Source organism: Charadrius vociferus, unplaced genomic scaffold (assembly GCF_000708025.1).
Source record: "Charadrius vociferus isolate BGI_N301 unplaced genomic scaffold, ASM70802v2 scaffold309, whole genome shotgun sequence".
Lineage (NCBI taxonomy): Eukaryota > Metazoa > Chordata > Aves > Charadriiformes > Charadriidae > Charadrius > Charadrius vociferus.
Window position 1 is genome coordinate 3,762,666 of NW_009661370.1, and position 15,147 is coordinate 3,777,812.

A 15,147-nucleotide genomic window follows, 5' to 3' on the forward strand; every position below is an offset into this window, starting at 1 on the left:
AAAAGGTCCATGGCAGGTCACAAGTTGAGTTTAGCCAGGGAAAAATCCTGCAATTAGCAAATTCTCTCTTCAAGAAGTAGTTGATGTGTATATAGGGATGCACAAGATAAAAAAGGGGAAGGAAAAAGAACATGGTTCAGGCAGCCAAAATTGTAATAGAGCTAATTTAGAAGGTCTGTACATATTTTTACAGTACAAGAAACACAGTGATATTACAGCGATTCCCCTGTATCTTCCCTTCATGCTACTGAATGGTACCTGTGAGGGAACTCTTCAGTGCCAATAATTACGATTTAGAGATAAATTTATGAAAAATGTATATGTATTAAATTTTTATATCTATTCAGAAAATGTATATCTTTTTTTAAAAAAATAGTGTATATAATTTAAACACCCACACATATGTATGCATAAAATAAATACATAGACAAAAATACAAAGAAACCCTGTTGAGGTAACCTAAACAGTGCAGCTCTGATTCTGCTTTCATTTGTGGCATTGCACATCGGGAGTAATATTCTGGAATTCAGTGACTGTAGAATGCATTCAAGAACAGAACAAATCTTTGTAGGCAGGAACTGAAGTCCAGAGAAATAAATGGTGGTCCTGTTGGATTGAATAGTTGTCAAATGAAATCCTGTGAACTCACAGGACAAAACACATTAAAAAATACCTCCAGCATGAGCAGAATTAAGAGGTAAAGTTATATTCTGGAAAAGGCACAATAATGATGCAGAGCAAGGGGCCTTTTCTTTTATTCTCTCTCTTCATTCTTAAGCTAGGGTAATTCTTGCTGAGTTCAGCAAAATTTGCATGAGTGTAAAATTAGATCAAAATTAGGCCCGGGTTGTTTGTTTTACCGACAGTGCATGTCTCAAGAGATTGCTTTCATGTTTCCCCTTAGAAACAGTCAGAGGTGTGTCTAAGGCTGCTGGGCGCTGCCAAGACCTGGTCCCTGGGATTCAAATAAGAATTTCTGGCAGACTGAGTGGTCCCATTAATCGCAAGTGGTATCTCTTAAACCCTTCAATTACAAGAGATTAGTGGGAAACTGTAGCATTGGACTAAAGGAGTAATGACACATAGGAAGTGAAGCAGAAAACCTGCTTTCTTCTTTTTAAGGAGAAGTTCAATTTACAGTTTATTTCAATATAAATTGCAAGTAGAAAGTATTAGAGTTCTTAAACTTCACTGTTCAGTTAGTTTCAAATGAACCATACTGTATTTCTGCCTTCCCCAGAGCAGCACTGTGATCTTCAGCCTGTCTGTTCTTTAAATTGAAGTGAAGTCTTTTAAGTCCATTAAGTTCCTGTGCTATCCCCATAGCTGGCTGAGTTACGTTCGCCCGTCCTCACGCTGCCTCCCTTGTGGCGTGGATTGCAGGGGCCAGCATGGACTCGAGCTTCCCCCCACTACCCCCAGCTATAAATTGCACGAAGGACTGTGAAACAGCACAGCAGGAGGCTGTGGTCTCCCATGGTTTCTGTAGCACAGTTGATTTACTCTTGTCATAACCACTTTTGGGAAATGCTTCGCATGAATCCTTGGGTTTAGGTTACGTGTGTAATAATGTTTATTAATGGAGTGCCTACCTAATGGCAACTGCCAGTCCTTTGAGCCCAGTAATGACTGAATGTATCTGTATGCTTGCAGTAACATAAGCTTCTACTCAGCCCATTGTACAGGTGGGGAGTGTAAAGCAGAGATTGTATCACTCTAGTTCACAATCGTACTGCATCTGAGGCACAGCTGTTAGGAGGGGTCCTAGGTCCCCAATCTCAGCCTGATTCCCAGGCCTCAAGCCTGCCTCTCTCCTCAGAAGATTCCTCTGTCTCAGATATTTTAAACCCTGTTTTGGTCTGCCTAGCTTATTGGGCCACAGTAACGTATGCAGTTCTGAATACCTGTATGTGTTTCTCAGGGGTAAATTTTGCCTGTATCTTGGCTGCTTGTTGGGTTTTTGCTACAGTCACAGCTCCCATGGCGTATAGTGGACGTGTATTTCGCACAGCCAGGAGCTAATTGTCTTCTCAATTAATGTAATGTAAATCAGGAGTAATTTGAAAGAGTTACAGTGGTGTGAGACTGGCCTGGAGGAATACTCTAGGGTTTACAAATTATTCGATGAGTTCAAATAATCTATTGCTGCTACTTGTGTTCAGTGTCCATCACACTCATGTGCCCATCTTTGTTTTTGCTAGCACATGATTTTTGCTGAAGACTGTCACAATGATTCGTCTGTGCTGCTGAATTTGGGCCAGGGACCGTGCTGCCCAGGAAAAGCATTTTTATTATTCCTACAGCAGAAAGAATAACTTTAGACAGCCTACAATGTAGGCACTTACGTCTCTAGTAGTCATTTAAGATGCCTGTGGTGGTATAGAGAAAGCAAGAAGCATTTTTGGAGTGCAACTCATGCTATCTGGAAGACAGTTCTATAAAACAGACCACGTGAAATAAGTGCTAGAAGTGCCAATTTCTCTCTATTGTCTACAAAGGAGTCAGACAACTGGCTTGGATGGAGACAGCTCCTGCAGGCTGGTCTAAATGGAGGTGAGAGAAATTATCCATGATAAGCTGTGCCAAGGTGCACAGACATCTTCATGCCAACTGCAAACAAACTGGCTTCAGAGTAAGAAGTGGTCCAGCTGTCAGGATATACCCACATGTAATCAATACGATATTCCTCTGCCCTAACACACATGAACATGGTCTTTTCCAACCTAAGTGATTCTATGAACCATTAAGTCTTAAAACAAAAATCCCCAATGCACAGGAAATAAAAAGGTTCATGGCAATAGCAGTATTTTCCTTGAGAAATGCCTATATTTGCCAGAGTTGAGGAGCCAAATGGTCAGAAAATATATGCTGTTACACAACTCCTGGGACTTCTGAGTTGAGCTCTTTTTTTATAGTCATTCATTCAGTTTATCTGATGCTAGTAAATTTTTAGGATTTCGGTTAAATTGGTCCTTTACTCCAGGGAAATAGAGACCTGATGCCTCATCTTCTATCACTATAGCTGTTGGAAGTTAGGAGGATTCACAGTATTACTTCAGTAAGAAGTGACAGGCATTAATCTGATTTTGTGTGAACAGGTTTAAATCAGGACCCAAGCCGGTGATATTATACTGTAACAAAACTGGTGTAGCTGAAGTTAAAACTGAATGCCCATACAGTTCGATGCCAGAAAGAACTCTTAGACTGCCTATATATGAAGGGTGGTTAAATTTCATGCACTATCCATTCTCCAAAACCCAAAGAAACCTAGCCCCAGGGTATTCAGTTAACTGTCCTTTGCACCCAAGGATCAAGGATCTGGACTTCGATTCATAGCAGCCAAAAATACACATAAACTTATAGGGAAATTTTTTTCTAAAGGAGACCAAGTATTTTATTTAAAGTAATTGAAGAATAGCATTTATTTGCAGATCTCTCTAATGCTCTTGATATTGGCATCTGTTTACAAATGTGGGACACAGTAAAAAAAGGCATAGGCATCCAAAGTTGACAACAGAAAAACAGATCAAGACTGATATTGCTCTTTGTTCTCTTGCTCCTCTGGGATTCACAGTGTTGAACTCCCTCTCTTCCCTGTTAACTTGACTAGTGCCTCCCTTCTGAGCTGTCTGGAGACCTAGGGCTGGAATAAACATTCAAACCTTGCCCAGTTCATGCAGACTGACCAGGGGTGTTGGCTGCCTTTGGCCTCAGTAGAAATCAGCTCTGCTTAGGGATGGGTTTAGAAGAATGCATTTGGCAAAGTACTGTTAGTGGCTTTTTTCAGTTAGAGGTTGGGTTTCATAAGCAGCTCAGATGAGTAGTTGAGAAAAGAACCCGTTCACACCCAAGCAGTACTTTTTCTCTCTGCCTCAACTAATTGTGTAAAACTGAAATAATGTGCACAGGTTTGTGACCATTTCACCATCTAATAATAGCTTGTTTTCCCAGGTTAAAATACGTGGAGTCAAATTACCACTTTGATTCACAACAATACTGAATAATCCCAGTTAATCTCTGATCTCATTCTGTTGTCTTCAAAGGACTTGTGTCAAAAATGAATTTGCCCAGCTTTTACTTCTCAAACCAGCTGATTTATTTCCACATGGGATGAGCTTAGGCCAGCATGAAATAAGATCTGCATACAAAGAGCACCCGTCTCAGTGGGGCCATCAGGAACTGCAGCCTTGTCTAACCTTTAGAGCTACAACCTCCTCCCAGGGTGCATCTGCCATTCCAACAGCAGATGTGCTCCCACCCTGTGCTAAGGTGACCCTTTGTGGTCACTTGCATGCCAACCGTGGGTGGGTTTGATATAAGTGACTTACACTTCAGGAGCATTAAGATAAAAATTCTGTTTGGTTGGTGTGAAAGTCAGTTGCTCCAGGACAAAGTGTGTGCAGGTGTGGCTAGAGGCAAGCGCTGGCAGAGTCATGTTTGCCCTGTAAAGGCCAGGAACTCGTGTGTCTGCAGGTGGTGAATTTATGGTGAGAACCAAAGCCAGACCGATTGTCATGAGTTTTACTTCCATCTAAATTGCTTACCGACTGCCTAAGTTTGCAGTATAACCTCATTAAATCCACGAAGATGTATTTTTGTCTTAGGAATAATGTCTTATTATGTAGCCATTTAATGAGCTGTGAGCTAACATGTTTTAACAAATCTTTTATCGCTTATGACATTCCACTCCCTTGACGATAATTTCAAAATCTGACTATTAAAACAGGGCTCTTTTCACGACTCTTTGATGGTGACACTTAGAACTAAGCAGCTCATCTTTTTGCATTTGGATTAGAATTGGAAAGGTGTAAATTACAGATCTGGCTTTTATGTGCTTTTATTGATCAGAATGCTTCATAGAAACCGCAGCAGTTCTGATAGTTTAGCAGTCTAGATTACCTTTCAGCTTTCTTAATTGGGCCACTGGGGTACAGTTAATTTTCAATTTATGTTGAGAGTAAGACAAGGTGAGGTAATACCTCATCATTGTACTTGAGTAACATGAACACTAAAACACCATGATGTACTTTGTAATTCTAAATACACAAGTTGCTTGTTGAAGTAGATAGAGGTGTGTTCTGTCTTTATTCACTATGTATTTTAGGCCAAATTCTGCCCTATAATAATTCCCGTGTCTTCGCTGCCTTCTACTGAGATGCTAGTTTCAGCAAGCAACTATGATTTGGTCGAGTGTAATTGGAAAGTTCGTTCAGCATACCAGTCTAGAGAATCCAACAAACTAATCAAATGAGGTCATCTTTTTCTGTGTTTGCTGACAGGTCAAAGTCATGGTGCGCATTTCTTCCACACTTGCCAGAGACATGTCTGAGTCCAGCTCTTTCTTAAAAGTTGACCCCCGCAAGAAGCAAATCACGCTGTATGACCCGTTGGCCTGTGGAGGTCAGAATGCTTTCCAGAAAAGGGGCAACCAGGTTCCACCCAAGATGTTTGCTTTTGATGCAGTTTTCCCCCAAGATGCATCACAGGTAGGCAATGTATGATCAGAATAGTTATCTAAACAATAGCATGCACCATGTTTCTGCTGCAACAGTAGTACTTTTAATGGAGTTATACCAGGGCTGAATTTGATCCACTGATTTCATTGATAATGAAATCATTTTATTAAATTGTATCTTGATGATTGTGTGTATTCTTTATTCTTTACTGTGAATAATTGCTCCCAAAATTATACATGCAATAAGTGTGCTAAATGGTGCCTAGTAGGCAAATCCTCAATACCAACAAGTTATTGTATATTATAAAATCTTATTATTTGGTATTTACAGCAATCTGATCAGAACTGCAGTTCTCTAATGCAGTCCTCTATTCATTAAGAAGTCAAGGATTATTTATACAGTGTTCTGTTGTACAGTTTACAATAGGAGGATGGGGAATTTAGTCCACAAATCTTTATTCATATGTATATATTCAGATTTCTTATTTTTATTAGTCTTCTTGGGTTTGATGAACTATGTTACCCAAATGTCACAAGGAGAACAGTAGAAGAAGAAAGTAACATTGCAAAGTATAATTAGAAGACGGTACTGTAAGGCTATTTCTGTACTTATAAACTAATCAGAGCTAGGACACAGGGCCAGCTAAAGCACTGTCGTATGATCGTATCATTAGGTCAATCCCTGACCTAGTTCTGGTCCAGGCAGCCAGCACCTCCCAGACTAATGCCTGGATGCAGTTCAAGGGCTGGCCTGTGAACAGTCCCTTTCTCGGCCCATTTTATTTACTATTACAGCGATAGTCTAGAAATGTCCATGAACTAGGTGAATTTACATGATTTATTATCAAATGCAGTGTGCTTCACATAAAAGCCTAAACTGCACATTCTGATTTAGTTTCACCCACTATTGATAGGCAGTTGCTGCAGAAGCACCATAGACCATTCAGCCTGCTCGAACCTTAAATCTAAGAATGCCCCAGGGTAAATTTGTATGTTGTACTTCTTAAAATACTGCTATGGTCTTCAGGATGGAGCCTACTGCTGCTAAAAGCTAAGACAACTCATAATAATGCAGTGAAAAAATAAATGTCACCTAGCTAATACCAAAGGGCTGTTTGTTCCCCTCACATTCCTTACCCACCTGCTAGTGGAATTGAACTCAGCCCATAACTGGACAAATAATAGAGCCTGTAAAAATTCCTCAGTATTTGATTGGTTTTTAATAAAAAATAGTCTTTAAAGTCCACTAAATAGGCAGTCCTAACAAACCAACCACATCCCCTTACAGTATGTGTATTTTGTTTAACCCTACAAAGGATGTTGATGCTTCAGCAAATGAAACTTACTTGACACAGGGAGAAGTCCTGCTTCGTGTGCTTACACAAGCAGGTCACATGAATGAGACAAGCAGAATTAGACTTTTCGATACTTCAACATGCTATCTGGAGCACTGATGATGTTATGACCATTTTCCAGTGAAAATATTCAATTGATTTTCCTCGTTGTTTTGCTGTTAATGGTTTTCTTTTTGATCTTTTTTTATCTTCTTCTTTTGATTTCCTTTTTTTTTTCTTTTTTTTTCTTTTGAATACCTGTGACAGGCTGAAGTATGTGCTGGGACTGTGGCTGAGGTGATCCAGTCTGTTGTCAATGGGGCAGATGGCTGTGTGTTCTGCTTTGGCCATGCCAAGCTTGGTTGGTATTTTTAAATTTCCCTACTCAAGAAGCAAAGTGAATATTTTTAACGCAAGATTGCTAGTACATTGCAGTAGGGAAGACAAGATTTCATTTGTCTGTGCATAGTAATTGTATTTAAAAATGGTACACTGTGCATGACCTTGTATAACACCTTCACCTCTCACACATCTATTCACTTTGTGTATTGTCTAAATGTTGGACAGCACGTTCTTTGATACAGAAGTTATCTTTGAGTTGTTGATTTATTCTGTCCCCTGAGTACTATAGCAATTTTTAGCACTCTTTCATTGTTAATGCATGATCCAACAGTGAATTGTTAATGAATGATGCAACAGTGACCTCCGGTTTTACAAATGTGCCTGGTATTGGAGACTGTTTGCCAAAATACCACTTTTATCAAGCTGCGTAAAAGCTCTGAGTATCCTCTCAAGTACTTGATGTTTAAGATGGCACTATTCAAGTGCTGTGACTGGGCACTCAAATAGTTTGATTTGTATTCTGTTCCCTGATTAGACAATTCACTCATTATTCACTTCCTATTGTAGTCTAGTGCAGCCTGGTCTAGTGGAAGGTGTCCCTGCCCATGGCAGGGGGGTTGGAACTAGGTGATCTTTAAGATCCCTTCCAACTCTAACTATTCGATGTGTCTCCAACAAATCCTATTCTAATGGTTAACTGAATGTTACCAATGGATCAAACTTGCTCTTTGCAAACACATCAGCAGCATTTCAGGTATTCGTGGAAAGGGAATAAAATGGAGAATCATCATCATTAACACATTATTATTTTGAAATAACTAAATTTCAAGAGTAATCGTGTATTTTGTTCATGCTTATCTCTCTCTTTAATGAAGAGAGTTGTATATAGACATACACACACAACTTCAGTTTTTCAAGTGATAAAGAAAAGCAGGCCAAGACTATCCCAAATTGTAGGCAACAAAAACTGGAGTACTGAATTCTGCAATGCCACCAGCTAACCACAAGGCCCTTCTGGGCCAGGCAGGAGTAACACTAGGATGAGCATTTGGATATTTAACCCCCTGTGATCTGCCAAACACTAGATGGCCAATGAGATGGAAAAGAAAGCCAACGGATAATGGTGTCTCACAAGTGCTACATGTCCTTCAAAGAAACAGCCTAGCTAGGGCTTTGCTGGAGCATAAGTTGAGTCTCTGCAGTTGCTTTGTTAACTGTACCACCACCATTCCACCAACTGTGGATGCACCCAGACCTTGCCACAGACACTTGCATAGCAATGTTTTCTTTGCTGAACTTTTTCCATATAGATTCAATGTAAGAAATGAAACAAGGTAAAGAAGCCACAGGTACTTGCCTGAAGGGATGTATACCTTTATCATTTGGCTTATAGATTTAGGAGCTTTAGAAAACTTGTCTAAGAGCATTATATGTAGCGACATCTAAAGCAGTACAAGTTATACTCTGTGTCTGGTCTTAATCAGCAAACTTCTACAGCAGAGACAAGCCAGACTTATAACTGTAGAGTCAAATAATAGCAAACCAGAGGAAGATTTTGACCCAGATAAAATATATTTCTTGTTGTGCACCCACTTATGCACCAAATGACCACATGTACCTGTTTTTGTTTTTTTCTGTATGAAGTTCCATCTTTATGATCCTGGGACCAGGTTTATGTCAATCCCAACCCCAGCGTATGAAGCATAATATAGTGCTTTGAAGTAAAATGATACTCAAAGAATACCACGCTCTCAGTATTTAAAGCAGGGATTTTTAGAGACCGTGGCACTCCTGCTCTGCTCAATTCCCCCCACTATTTAGCCCCATCAGAGGCTGCAGTGTTGTGCGGTAGGGACCTGCAGCACCCTCCCTGGGCAATGAAGGATGTCAGGGGAATGTGTGAGGTAATGATTTTTGAAAGCAGCTCAAGATTTCATCTGTTGGTTTTAAATGCTCTCCATTTTCCATGTACTATGTGTCTGCCTGACTATCTTTCTCCCTTGCTGACTGTCCTTATTGCTGCAAAGAAGTTGTTTTCATGAGGCTGTGCAGGATAATCTCTCTTGGCAGAAGGCTGGGAAGGTCCTGGGAGTGATGTTGTTATCTTTTCTCCATCCCCCCATTTCTGACAGGGAAGTCATACACCATGATCGGGAAGGATGATTCCATGCAAAACCTTGGCATAATCCCTTGTGCCATCTCTTGGCTCTTCAAGTTGATTAATGAACGCAAAGAGAAGACAGGAGCCCGCTTCTCAGTCCGAATTTCTGCAGTTGAAGTGTGGGGGAAAGAAGAAAATCTGAGAGACCTATTGTCAGAAGTGGCTACAGGCAGCCTGCAAGATGGCCAGTCTCCAGGTGTCTACCTTTGTGAGGACCCCATTTGTGGCATGCAGGTGAATCCAAGGTTCATTTTTCACTGAAACAAGAAATGTGACTTTTTTTTTTTTTTTAAAAGCTATTGAGATGGTTCAAACTCAAGAACTACCCAGAGCATAAAGTTTATAGACTTGAAAGTGTTTACTTTAAAACATGCAAGAACTTTATGACCTGCAGCTGCAGGGCCATCTGCTCTCCTGGCCTAAATATTTGTACCTCTGGTATAACTGATGTTGAGCAGGGGCTTGTGTTTGCAATAAAATGTGAAAACATTCAGTGCAAACAAAAATTCACCTCATTCTTAAAAAAAAAAAAAAAAGAAAGTGTGATCTCTCTTTTGTAAAACAACAAACTAAAATATTTACAGTACTGCACAAATAGCTGGAGGCCATTAATACGGCTGTTTATCTCTTCATAAACTACGTTATTTATAGCACTTGCATTAGCAATGTTGTAGGAAGCATTAATTGCTACTTATTAATTGCTGCCAAGAAATAAATTCCTGAGCTGGGCAAGCCAAGAATAACTCAAACTCTTTTCATGTTTGGAGGTTTAAAAAAAAGATTAACGGGCTCGGTTATTTCCGGGGTAACCACTAGAAAGTCTCAGCAGCCCTTTTTTTTTTTCCCTCTTGGTTTGAGGGGAAAGAAGGCCTATTCTTTCATTTTGCTGTCTGTGAGGGAGCATATCTGATTTTTGTATGAGTAGATGAAGAGGGAGCAAACCAGCATGATGGAGATTGAATACATTCTTTCAACCTTAAAGGCAAAGGCTGCTTCCATCCAGAACCTGCAGAGCACTGCCTAGTCAAGGATGGGGAATGGAGGGAGGAGGGAACAGACCTACAGGGTCATGTACCCTATTTCCAGCTCCAAGCATCTAGAAATCATGATTCACATCCACAAAAGTCATGAATCGTGAGATTATTAACAGCAAGTAATGAATTTTGTGTTTTATCTCTTTGTGGTTTAAGCCTTTTGGACATACTTAGATCATATTTTCCATTCTTTCCCATTCTACCCGAAGACTACAAAGCTGCTTCTTGGTTATAAATAACAATTGAGGTCTGCATTCTCACTTGACTCCTGGATTTGGTGCTTTATGAAATATTTGCAGTATCATGAGAACTCACCCCCTGGTATCCAGTAATGGGTACGGTCCAGTGAGTATAAGATGGGAGACTTGAGTCTTCACAGTTCCCATTGGGGTGATAGATGGGCCGGTTAAAATCTGAATTAGCATACGTATGCATGTTATAAATGTTACATAACTGTAACAACTAGCTTCTCCTTACAGCTTAATTCTTTAATACGGTATTTAAGTACAATAACAATAATAATAAATATTCCATTATTGTTGCTTATTTTCATATAGATACAGACAGAACAGCCTTTTACAAAATTAATTATTTTAGATTAGTGGAGAAAAGTTAGCTCCATGAGACATCTATGTACCTCTGCAGTGTAAAATACTGAATGAAATTGTGAGGAAAAAAGCCTTTTTGCTTGTGTTTACAAGCCATAGCGACGTTCTAGAGTCATGTGTCCTACACCTGAATTCTCAAAATCCTCAGATGAAGGGTGGATATTATATTATAGCCATACAGATATGCAAAATCAGCAGTGTGCATAGCAAATGAATAATCACCATATGTCACATTGTCTGTCATTGGGCCTTTCCAAGTATGCACATTTTCTTGTTGCTTACATTACAGACATCAGCCCACAGACTGGCCTGCCTTCTGCTTGCCTTGTTAACTCCTTCCTGCCCTCCTCCCTCTTTCTAGAGAGAGCTTAGCCTCCAGACATGTTGCCCCATCCCATGCAGAGCCTCGGCTTTACCCCTCCTCAGGCTGATTAATGGTCATGAAGAGAAGACAGGAGCACTGCCTTTTTTAGGAGAAGTTAACTTTTAGTTGTATTACATAGCAGTGGAATGAACCCTGAGAAAGGGAGTTCCTCACTGTTTTTGTGCGAGACAAAACAAGTCTATCCTATGGGCTGTGGGCCAGCTCAGCGTACTGCCAAAACTAATGCCATCAGATTACACTGTCACATGTCCCTTCCACAGACTAATCTTAGGTGACATGAAACACGCATGCATTCCTAACGTTATGGGGGGTTAATAATATCTGCCCTTCTATGCTGTCTATCACTTTGGAGAGATAAGAGCAGTCTGGTGACTGGGACTGAGGTCCAGCAAATGTGAATGTATGTATATTACCGGCCTTGTTCCATTTAATGGGTTGCCCTGGCTCCTGAGCAGGTGTGTAAGCTTGTGGTAAGGGGCAAGAAAAGACTTCTCTTCTGTGCTGCTCCCTATATGCTATGGGGCTGGACACAAGCTTCACTCCTGCTATTTCCCAGATTTGTCTGTAGACTGCTCCCTTCTAAAACTTTCAGAAGGGTAACGTGTAGTGCTGCCCCTGCCAGTCCCCACCAACTGTTGAGTTTGGGATTGATGTGTCTTCCATAATTATTTTTGTGAATAATTAATTAGCATACATAGCATAAAATTCTGGGACGTTGAAGGAACAAATTTATGCATCTGACCAGCACATAGGACAGTTTTCAGTTGCTGAGGTTTATTTGTAGCAACTGCTGCCAGAGGTACCCCAAGTAAGAACCCTCAAAAGCCTGGATTCAATCATAGGGCTCCAGGAGGATGTGGTATTGTCACTGCCAGTGTCAGGAGGGTCTCATTCCATTGGGCACCCTCTCCTTTTTCGGTCCTGTCGGAAGCCAATGTATCTGCAGCGTGCATTGACTGAGGGATACTTGTCTGGTAGTGTCGACTTGTATGGGCATTTCTAGATAATTTCTCCCTTGTCTTAACCTGCAGCTTCAGAATCAGAGTGAGCTCCGTGCCCCTACAGCGGAGAAGGCTGCCTTCTTCCTTGATGCCGCCATTGCCTCACGTCGCAGCAGCCAGCGGGACTGTGACGAGGAGGATCACCGCAACTCCCACATGCTCTTCACTCTGCACATCTACCAGTACCGCATGGAGAAGAGCGGCAAAGGAGGAAGTAAGCTGTCCCCTCGCTCCCTTTGGTTTTCTTCATGACTGCCTGGAGACTGGCTTTAACCAGGCCTTTAAATAGTATTCTTTAGTGGTAAAATTTAGCAGAGTTCTCCATTCTGAATGGGGTAGGGCCATTCATACCAGCTGACTGTCCACCTACCTGGTAAAGACCTACTAAAGGACATTAAAGGCCACTGGGGATAATTCCCATTAATTGTCAGTTTAGTTGCTGTTGTGGCGATACTAACAGATAGTCCTCAGCAGCGTGTGCGCCTCTGTATCTAGCAAAAAAGTGCTTTTCAGATTAACTTTTAGTATTGTCTTTACTGATAGTGTTGAGGACATGGATTAAAATATTGTGGTGATCAGAATTCCCTGCCACCCTTAGACTAGCTGTTCCCCTTCAGCACCTAAATATGGCAGTGTCTGTGTAAGCTGATTTTGGCAATGCATGAACTGTAGCTTTTCTTGGAGGTACATGGTATTTTAGTTGCTGGCCCAACTACACGTACACAAAGTGCTCTTGTGGTTCTTTGTAAAGTCTCTGGGCTTTTCACATTGGGCTCTCTCTCTTCGCTATAGATGCTTTCACTGGCTTGTGTCTTTACTTCCATCTTCCACTTGTAAGTGAGGAAAAGATGCTTCCATATCTACTTACATGTTTCTGTAATTTCAAAGATCTCATTTGACTTACACCATTTATATTTTTTAATTATATTTATCTTCTGTTTCAAGTCTCCCAAATTGTTTATATCTAGAGATATACAGAAGGGTATTTTTTAGTAAGTTCCAGTGTTAAAAGATTTGTATAGTATAAGAAGCACCCCCACCAAAAAAGAAAACTTTCACATTAAAATTCTTGTTTTAAAATCATTTTTTACAGGGAAAAATGTTTGTTTGAAAAACACCGGAAACCTCTGCTTCTTTAAATTTATGGGCTTAAGCAATTCTGCAGAAATAGCATATGTTTCAGCTCCTGGCTCTGCATAGGTTATTTGTAATAAGGAATAGATTGCAAGCTATGATGTGTAGTGGGTGAACACCACTGCAGTATGAATGTCTGATGTTTGAATGCAGAAAATTTACATTGACTGTACTTATAAGAGACAAAACCAGAAATTTGCTCTAAATGGAAATGCGGTTTGCATGTGTTTAAGTAATAACCCTGTGGAATTGGCAGGCAGAAATCTCAATTAACCAAAGGTTTATTAATTAACCACCCTGCGGTGGAAAGGAAGAGTGTGAATGCTCAGACTAGTTCGTAGGAATAAAGATGGCTGATTTTGAGGGAATTATTATTACAATTATTTAATGCTCCATCCTTTTTACTGCACGCAACTACATGTACACACAGTCCTTTTCTACTATTTTCAAATCCAATTAATAAAAGGGAAAAAAATTATTTTCCTGTGGGTGTAATGACTCATTTTCAAAAATGAAGACGTGATCCTGTTGGATTATTATATTGCAAGCTTTGCCCACTGCCTTTAGTTATATCTTTGTCTCATGGCCATACCACCTCCTGTCTTCAAGTTCCCATATCTGAGTGGCCTCACAAGCCAGGCAGGGTCAGATCTCACTGATAATTGAATGAGGGGGGAATTCCAGCTGCTCAGAAAGGGCGCCTAGTGATTATCACTGTCTCCTGCTGTAATGAAGGACTTTTCAGAAAAAAAAACCCGTGAAGATAGTAGAGATATATAGATTCCAGTAACAGGATTAAAAAAGGATAGGAAAAAGAAAAAAAAAAAAAAACAACCAGAAACACGGCTTCTAAAGGATAAGAGATTAAAGGGCTGGCTAACGTATGAGTTTGGTAAAAAATGACTGTTAGAATAGCGCCTTGCTACTGTACTTACCTCCTTGTTAGATTCATTACCAGGAATGTCATGAAGCAGGCTCAGCACCATTGAAATAAATGGCATTGTGGCAGAACTGGCACAGTCATTTTTCAGCTGTCAGCTCTGCAAAGTCTCTGTGACCGTAGACAAAAACAAGTGTTCTGATGTTCCACTTCTTTTCTCTATAGTTGCCAAGCACATTAGTGGAGAACTTGCCTAACAAATAACTTCATCTTTAGATCAAGCAAGTGGATCTGCCATCCTAAAAACGTCTTACTTTGACTTGTAAATTAAATAAGAATGGAAGATAGGGTAATTTCTCTCTTATTCTGTATTTCCTCAGCCTGTGTAATAGTGGAAATATGACTGAAATTTTGAAGGGTAGTGATTTCTTTCATTTTCTTTCTTTTCCCCAATGTCCGGTGATCTTAGCAACAGAAATATTTATTTTATATATATGATCAGAGGGCTGGAGCACCTCTCCTATGAAGACAGGCTGAGACAGTTGGGGTTGTTCAGCCTGGGGAAGAGATGGCTCTGGGGAGACCTTTTAGCAGCCTTCCAGAAGTTAAAGGGGGCCTACAGAAAAGACGGGGAGGGACTCTTTATTAGGGACTGAAACAATAGGATGAGGGGTAATGGTTTTAAACTGGAAGAAGGTAGATTTAGATTAGATATTAGGAAGAAATTCTTTACTGTCGGGGTGGTGAGATGCTGGAACAAGCTGCCCAGAGAAGCTGTGGGTGCCCCATCCCTGGAGGTGTTCAAGGCCAGGC

General features: G+C 40.4%; 1 protein-coding gene across 1 annotated transcript in view; it reads left to right on the forward strand.

Moving 5' to 3' along the window:
• The window catches only part of KIF26B (kinesin family member 26B), a 305,891-nt gene that overhangs the window by 237,171 nt on the left and 53,573 nt on the right, over window positions 1-15,147 (forward strand). The window contains exons 5-8 of the mRNA XM_009893663.1: window positions 5,280-5,486; window positions 7,057-7,150; window positions 9,264-9,526; window positions 12,351-12,534. Of these exons, the coding sequence (XP_009891965.1) occupies window positions 5,280-5,486; window positions 7,057-7,150; window positions 9,264-9,526; window positions 12,351-12,534 (748 nt within the window). The remainder of the gene's footprint in view (window positions 1-5,279; window positions 5,487-7,056; window positions 7,151-9,263; window positions 9,527-12,350; window positions 12,535-15,147) is intronic.